This window comes from Xyrauchen texanus, chromosome 34, assembly GCF_025860055.1.
Source record: "Xyrauchen texanus isolate HMW12.3.18 chromosome 34, RBS_HiC_50CHRs, whole genome shotgun sequence".
Lineage (NCBI taxonomy): Eukaryota > Metazoa > Chordata > Actinopteri > Cypriniformes > Catostomidae > Xyrauchen > Xyrauchen texanus.
The window spans coordinates 23,418,591-23,427,210 of NC_068309.1; the positions used below are offsets into that span (position 1 = coordinate 23,418,591).

The 8,620-nt window shown below is 38.3% G+C and overlaps 1 protein-coding gene across 2 annotated transcripts; it reads left to right on the plus strand.

The window, feature by feature from the left end:
- Positions 1–244: 244 nt before the first annotated feature.
- On the plus strand, positions 245–7,421 carry slc22a6l (solute carrier family 22 member 6, like). Of its 2 annotated transcripts, none has more exons than XM_052104874.1 (11): positions 245–986; positions 1,438–1,970; positions 2,372–2,475; positions 2,574–2,728; positions 2,950–3,118; positions 3,635–3,758; positions 3,838–3,953; positions 4,318–4,532; positions 4,731–4,839; positions 5,026–5,229; positions 5,615–7,421. In XM_052104874.1, the coding sequence occupies exons 2-11, from the start codon at positions 1,578–1,580 to the stop codon at positions 5,706–5,708; spliced, it is 1,683 nt and encodes a 560-aa protein (XP_051960834.1). In that variant the 5' UTR covers positions 245–986; positions 1,438–1,577; the 3' UTR covers positions 5,709–7,421. The 2 variants fall into 2 exon arrangements, with proteins under 2 accessions (XP_051960834.1, XP_051960835.1); XM_052104875.1 differs by having other exon boundaries at positions 245–874.
- Positions 7,422–8,620: the final 1,199 nt, after the last annotated feature.

Below are 8,620 nucleotides of genomic sequence, written 5' to 3' on the forward strand. Positions count from 1 at the left end.
CTTATGTAACTAGCAAGTCATTAGCTTGTTTTTCTATATTAGCATCACCATAGTCTCTCAGGCTGAACAAACATCAGGGGTTTCAAGTTACTCAGTCTGAAACGGAGTGAATATGATGCTCATATGCATTCTTGAACATGCAAATAGACGAAGACAGACAGATAGATTATAGATAGACTTTATTTACCCCAAAAACATTCACATTAATCTGATGGATCAGATGTACATTTTCAGATGTTGTAGCTTTGAAATAGATTGAACTCATCTAACCTATGTGTGTGTGTGTGTTAGCGCCTGTGTGTGTACATTTATGGGGGGGAAACAGTTGGACTTTAAGAGCAAGAAAACGTACAGACACCTATCTCTAGTTAACTATCTTTGGTTATTCTTCTACTTTGTCTTATCTCCATTGGTCACACTTCATAATTGCTCTGGGAAAACGGAACGTTCTTAGATGAAAATCAGTAATTATGCAATTAAAATCATTAATTTACCCCAAATCCCTCCCTCTCTTACATTCATTCTGAGACATGAACTCGCACAAATCTAAAAAACGCAGAGTTCTGCTCTGTTCCCTCACAGCAGTAACCCCACCAGCCTGGACACTGGAACAGCTTCAGAACACAGCAGGTACAAGCACAGAGGTTAGCCAAGAGATTCCAGTGGGAACACAACAACTTTGGCTCAAGCCAATCTCCTCAACAACTGGGGCACCTCTTCCAGCTTCAATGAAAAATCTGTTCATTCCACAAGCAGTTTAATCGCTTTTATAATTGAAGTTTCTAATCCAGCTCGGACGTATGGTGTATTTCAACCCAAAAGCCTGAGGAATTTCAGAGCTGATTATACAAAACTGTGTTACCCGCTGGAAAAGGTTTGCTTTTTATTTTTAATTTGTAGAAACACTGTAAAGTGAAAAGCTTTCTAGTTACATTTGCTCTTTTGGGGAACAATTCAGGACATCGCTTGATCTTCTCAGCCAAAAGGTGTGTTATATTAATCTGTGAATCTTATTTAATGTACTGTAAATAAAGACACTTCTTATTAACAAATCAAATCTATTCTCTCTACTTTTCCGCAATCACAATTCTGCCCTAACTTTTGTATTACTCTTGAAAAGTCAGTATTGCAGACCTGCTAATATGTATGATAAAACAAAATTGGGTGCTTTAGTCATTTTGGATAAAATAGTCTGCAAAATGGATACGCGTTAATAGTAATAGTATTGTGATTGCAGTGTAATTTTATTTGAATGAAATGCAATGAGAGGCTTTTCACTCAACTTCATGTTAACAGCTAGAGTCACATTGTGTTAAAGAATCACACCTAATGACATTTGTCCAACTGAGCATTGGTAGTGAACAGCATAACCTATTCTGTGGCTATAAAGATTTTAAAGACATTTTGACCTATATACCTTATCTTGTGTCTCCACAGATATAAACCAGTTCATTTAACAATTGACAGCATCTTGTTCAATGGGACAGAACTTTGGGTTATGATCTGAAATCCACACGTGAACTGTGCTAAACTGTGACAGATCTTATACATTTGTTGTTGTTGTGGATCTCTGAGCTATGGCTTTTGCCGACCTACTAGAGCAGGTAGGCAGCACTGGGCGCTTCCAGGTCCTACATGTCACCCTGCTGAGTATGCCCATCCTGATGATGGCCAGCCATAACCTGCTGCAGAACTTTGTGGCCGCTGTGCCTCCACACCACTGTGCCCCCCATGCCAACATCTCAATGTCTTCGCTGGATACAGGGGATGTGCTGCTGGCCACGGTGCCTCTGGATCAAAAGGGCAAACCGGAGCGTTGCAGACGGTATGCCCATCCTCAGTGGCAGCTCTTGAGCAACAATAGTTCTGCAGACCTTTGGGAAGAGGAAGTGGAAGAGATAGAGACACAGGGGTGTGAAGATGGATGGAACTACAACATAACAGAGATGAGCACAACAATTATTACTGAGGTAAGTAGAAGCCTAAACATCAAGGCACATCCAAATACAATGTTTATGTAACATTCTGTCTACTAAGATGCCTTCACCTGGTTTGTTTTGAAGTTTTTGGTTTTTGAAGGCAGCATAGATGTATTTACACCAAGACATAAGCATTGTGGTCAATATATATTTGGTTTGCTATCTCTTAAGTTAACTTGAATTCGTTTTTTATATTTATATGTGACATTGTGATGCAACCTGAAACCAGTTTTCTGAAGTCATTGACTGTATGGCTAGCAAGAGTCTTAGGCACAGCCATATATGATTCCTGACTACTCATCATGCTATAAACTAAAAAAGTGAAGAAGTAAGTGTTTTGCTGTTTTAAAATGATAGATTGAGGATAGATGTCCTTTGTCTTTCTCTTTCAGTGGGATTTGGTTTGTGACCTACGTGCATTAAAACAAATGAGTCAAACTACCTACATGGGAGGGGTGCTTTTGGGAGCAATAGTCTTTGGGGGACTTTCAGACAGGTTTGTTTTCACTTTCAAATGTTTCATGGTTAAATATGACAGCTAAAACTATGATATATAAAAAATAAAAAAAATTATTACCCTCTTACCCCATGCAGGTTTGGCCGTCGTATTTTACTACTAATCTCTAACCTGATGATGGCAGTTGGAGGGACATGTGTTGCCTTCTCCACAACCTTCACAATGTTTTGCATGTTCCGTTTCTGCTGTGGCATGGCCCTGTCTGGTTTGGTGCTCAACTCTTTCTCTCTAAGTGAGTATACAGAAAATAAGAGCTTAACATGGCATATATCGACAACGGAATATGCAATGTAAATGTGCCAGGCTCAGGCAGCTTATTTTAACCCCCTTCAGCACAGCTTTATTTAGAAGGTTGATGCCACGTCTGTGTGTACAGTAACTGAAAATGGTTTACATTACATTTGGCGACATCTACTGGAGAATGGCATGAATTTAGTTTGTGCTTCTCCGCAGTTGTGGAATGGATCCCTACACGAGTGCGGACAGTGGTGGGTACAGGAACAGGTTACTGCTATACAACAGGCCAGCTGATCCTGGCTGGCCTTGCTTACAGCATCAGAGACTGGCGTTGGCTCACACTGGCTGTCTCCCTGCCCTTCTATGTGTCCTTCCTCTACTCATGGTGTGTCCTCTACTCATGCCTGTTTCCATTAAATAAACTCCACTTTCAGATTCTTTAATATTAAGGTGCTTTTAAATTTTTTTTTGTAAATATAGAGGAATTTAGCACATCTATCAACCTCTCTGTCCATCCATCCATCTCTTTCTGTCTATCTTGTCTGTCTGTCTGTCACAGTCACACCTACAGCCCTTCAAACTTCACACTGTCAAAGTATACAAACTACACCTTCAGGTGTATCCTTCTAACTTCAAATCTCTCTTCAAACTGCTGTAAACATCCAGACATTACTTTGTTGAGCAAACCTTCCAATTTGTCTTGACAAGCTTTTCTTTACTGTTATGTGTTTGTATTTATGGCCTATCCATCTATTCATCTGGCTGTCTGTCTATCTATCTGTCAAGCTTAGTTTGTCTTGATGAACATTTCTTTTCTAGTTTGGTTTTTGGTACAGTGTTTGTGGCATAGAAAGATTTGATGTCGCTGATTAGAGTCATTGAGAGTGTTTGTCTTATGCAGGTGGTTCTTAGAGTCTGCTCGTTGGCTGGTCCTGTCCAAGAAGTCAGAGCAGGCGGTCAAAAACCTCAAAGCGGTGGCTCGCATAAATGGACGGCGGGCAGAGGCAGAAAAGATCAATCTTCAGGTATGATATTATATGGGTTGTGTCAATTTTAGCATCCTCCTGATCATGAAATGCTTATTCTACATGCTTGTGTGTGCAGATTTTGCAAGAGTCCATGAAGAAGGAGATGGCATGTTCAACAGGATCTTACAGTGCTCTTGACCTCCTGCGGACATCCACTATGAGGAAAATCACAATCTGCCTTAGTGCAGTGTGGTCAGTTATTGGTTTAGATATACTTGGAGGGATAGTGCACCCAAAAATGTCTTTATTTACTCACCCTCATGTGTTCCAAACCCGTATGACTTTCTTTCTTCGGTGGAACACAAAAGGAGATGTTAGCAGAATGTTAGGTACTGAAAGTCTCAGTAACGTTCACTTTAATTGTATGGAAAAAGGAGTGGCATCAGCATTGTTCAGAATTTCTCCTCTTGTGTTCCATTGAAGAAAGTAATATGCGCTTCGAACTGGTAAGAGTAAATAACAACAGAATTTTAATTTTGGGAGTGAACTGACCCAATGATAGATTTTTTTTTTGTGTAAATAAAACACAAAAACCTAACATGAAACATTCTCTCAGGTTCTCCACCAGTTTTGCCTACTATGGGCTCTCCATGGATCTACAGAAATTTGGGGTTAGCATTTATCTCATCCAGGTCATCTTTGGAGCAGTGGATATCCCAGCTAAAGTTGTGGTTACAATATGTATGAGCATGTTAGGACGAAGACCATCTCAGTGTGGAGCTCTTGTCCTGGCTGGCATAATGATACTCATTAATCTTCTAGTGCCTTATGGTAAGAATTTTAGACTGATTGGCAATAGAGAGCATTGATGATAAAGTTCAAGTCAAGCTGTTATTGTCATCTTATTCACATCTATTTGTCTGTCATTTAACATCAAAAGAATTGAGGCTCTGACATTTAAAGGCTAAGATGCATGTGTGGCTGATCATATAGCTATGTATCCGTGTTTCTGTTGTTGTACATGTGCAGACATGCAGTTATTACGCACCAGTTTGGCAGTGATAGGAAAGGGTTGTCTGGCGGCATCATTCAGTTGCTGTTACCTTTACTCTGGCGAGCTGTATCCGACTGTCATCCGGTAATTAAGCACCCTGTCATTATTGTCATCACACATCAATTGTCAAAGTCTACGTAACATCCTAACACAAAACTTATCATCATCAATTTGTTTCTTTTTGAAATAACCAGAGCAGCAAAGTTGCATGCTTTTTTAAGCACAATTGATGTCAGCTTATGCAATTTTCTGCTCTATTTCTGCTCTCAGTCAGAATGGTATGGGCTGGGTGTCCATGATGGCTCGACTGGGGGCGATGGTGGCCCCCATGGTGCTTCTTCTGGGGGAGGCTGTCCCATGGCTACCTGGTTTTATCTATGGAGGAGCTCCAATTCTTAGTGGGATCTTTGCATTCTTTCTCCCTGAAACCCTTTCAATGCCTCTTCCTGACACTATGCAGGATGTAGAAGACAGGTAAGCCAGTGGTTAATTGATAATATTGACATTAAAGGGATAGTTCACCCAAAAATACAAATAATTTACTCATCCTCATGTTTTTCCAAAGGCGTATGACTTTTTTTCTTCAGTGAAACTGAAATAATGACAGAAATTAATTTTTGGGTGAACTATCCTTTTGAGGTTTTGTGATAGTCAGACCTGATCCACAAAGTTGTGTAATAGACATTACACAATTAATAATGCTCAATATAATTGAACACAAATTTTCTTGTGGAAGTAACACATTTATGAGATAAGAAAATAACATTGTGTGTCAAAAGTTAAAGTGTAAGTGACACAAGTAAAATGCTATGAGTCAAATTTGTCAATGTGTAACCATAAATTTTTCCACATATTACAGAGGTTTCAGGTGGACAAATTCCAAAAACTCACCTCAGAAAGAGGATCTGACCAAGAAGGATCCCAGTATTGTCCTAATGAAAGAGTTTGTCTGAGACTCTTCACTCCCTGTGAATGCAAAATGTCTGTAACAGACAAACAAAGATTAGTGTTTCCACACAGAATAGTGCAACTTAAGTGTTATATCATAAAAACAACCAAAGACTGTGAAGGGGTCTTCTTGTATGATAATTGGTTTATTCATATCTTTCTGACTAGAATTAGTACAAGTTAAATGTTTTTTACTTTTACAAAGCAAGAATAGAGTCTCAAATGGAGCAACGATGCTTTCTAATATTTGGAAATCGTTTGCCATTGTATATGTGAAATATTTGTTTTCTTACCTGAATGACTTAAATAAAGCAAAAGAAAATAATTCCTTTAGGAATGTGTTTTGTATTTGTTGTTTCAATTGCTGTACGTGCAAAAGTAGTCTAATGTAAAATGCATCCAAGTAATCTATAAATATCCATTGATATAACCCACATATTGGGTTATTTTCTGCAACATTTTCCTGTCATTTGGCCTGTTGACTCTTGGTCCAGCGATTGATGGTATAATATATCTCACATGTTAAATTACTAAGACATTTTTGAAGTATGAAGTTTAAGTGATTAAATCAATAAATGACTGTAAAGAAAAGGTAAATGACAATATTAAGAGTAGTTCATATTTCTTTTGACATTTATTAGGCCACATTGTTGACACTAAATATACTCAATAGGGCTCAACAATAAGGATGCCCCCTGGCCTGGTAGCCAGTTGTTTGAAGTGTCAATTGCCCTATTGGACCAGTTCTGTTTATATATAATCAGGGTTGCTTCACTTGGGCCAATATTGGGGCTTTTCCACTGCACGGTACAACTCGACTCTGCTTGCTTTTTGGGGGTTTTCCACTGTGTATAGTACCTGGTACCTGATACTTTTTTGAGTCGATACTAAATGTGACGTCAAATCCTGCAGATCACTGATTGGTCAGAGAGAATCATCACTACCAGCATCACTGGATTTTCGACACGGGACATCAACGCGCTAGTTTTAAAGTTAGCTAAAGCGATAGTAGTATCATATGTTCACATGACTTTCGAATTGTAAAAAGAAATGGTTGTGCCCAAAACCATGCCGTGGTCAATAAACGAGGTGCAGACATTCCTCTCGTTAACGACGAACGATACGAAAATGTCTATCAGCTACCAGCGGACCTACCGACAGTGTAGGGAAAAGTAAAAAAAAAAACACCAAGGAAAAGTAGAAGTGGTTCGACCAAATGGATGCTATCTAGATCGGTGAGCAATGGGAGGGAGAGTGCCCTGGACTCAGCCACGGCTGGAGTCCACGATGGAGGATGGTATGTTTTGTTACGTTAACTCTATACTCTGCTTGAAAGCTTCACTTTATTTAGTTGGCCAACAACTGGAAAGCTTGCTTCTAAAACAACTAGGATAATTTAACTGTTACACTTGTTTATAATCACCATGCAACAACTGCTTTATTCAGCACAATGAGCTAGTAGCTAACAGCTAGTGGTCGTGTTATTGTTTAGTGTCGCGTTTATGAGGATGTCACGGCAGTAGAGGCGGCTCAACTATGACGATCAGCCTATAATCCCACCCACATTGAGGTGGCACTAAACAGCAGTGGAAAAGCAAGCTCAGAGTAGAGTCCAACCGTAATGTGCAGTGGAAAAGTGTCATATGATTCCAGCATTTCACTCCTTCTCAGAGTGCTGCACTGTAAACCCTAAAGTTGTCATTACTGTAAAAATTAACTTGTCTTAATAAAGTATTTCTTGAAATGTCAAGTTTTGGACTCGTAACTTAAATATTTAAGTTAATTTAACTTATTTTTCTTAAAAATTAAGATTTGATGTGTTAATAACTCAAAACTATTGAGTACAAAATTGAGGCTACAGGGAATACCCACAATTCCTTGCTGCTTGAATTATGTTTCTGTGGTCAGAGGGAACAGAATCGGGAATTTAAATAATTGTTATTAAGAATTCATAGATGTTTTAGCTATTTTGTTGTATTATTTATGCTTTGTTACAAATAGTTGTTTTGGGGTTATGTCATCATTAGTGTGATCTGTGTCTTTTTGGTCAAGTTGGACCCTGGTCACACCATTTCAGTTATCTTTGTGCATGTGCAGCTGAAGTGCATATATGCACATATATGCATTTCTGTAAATAATTATTTAATAACTAACCTAGAATCAGTTATCATCTTTATTTGAGCTGTGCTGTTGTAGGTAACTCAACTTAAATAGTTAAGTTCACTCTACTTGAAAACCAAGTTAATTGAACTTAAATACTCAAGTTTTGGGAGACCCCATTACCCAATGGAATTGAGGGAACGAGTTTACTCAATCAAATGAGTGCAATGAACTTATTAGGTTTATCAGTGTGCCATGTTTTTGATGGTAATAAAAATTAGGCATTAAAGGATAGACTTAACTTATATCTAAACTTTTCACTTTAACGGCATGCGCTGTATAAAGGTCCTAAATCACATTTCATTTTAACCACTCATGTTTCTAGAGTTTACTGATTTGTTTCAGGGGATGGGGCTTTCAGAATGTTCTTGGACAGAGGGGGTCCTTAGGCAGCCTGTTCTAAACCACCTTCTCCCTCTCATGAATCATTAGAAAGTACTTTTTTCGGATGATTCATAGACAAACCATATTAAAGGACAACTATTTTGAGTTCCACCTCTACATCATTTCACATAACCTTATTTCTTGCTGAATATTATGCTGCTGTTCACTACTTTGTTTTCATATATTTACATAATGGTCTATCTTTTAAAATACTGTATGATGCAAATTGTTATATACTTTAAAAAGATAATGTTTTAATGTAAGCCATATTGATAATAGCTTGTATTGTAGTTAACTCCTTTTTTTAAAGGCTAGCTTTAAATCAAAATTGCGAAAGCACAGAATAACAAGGCCTAACTATTCTGATGAACTT

Coding starts and splice junctions, on each gene's coding strand:
- slc22a6l (XM_052104874.1), top strand. CDS start 1,578: ATGGCTTTTGCCGACCTACTAGAGCAGGTAGGCAGCACTGGGCGCTTC. Junction 3,954..4,317: donor ATCTGCCTTAGTGCAGTGTG/GTCAGTTATTGG, acceptor ACATTCTCTCAG/GTTCTCCACCAGTTTTGCCT. Junction 5,230..5,614: donor ATGCAGGATGTAGAAGACAG/GTAAGCCAGTGG, acceptor CACATATTACAG/AGGTTTCAGGTGGACAAATT.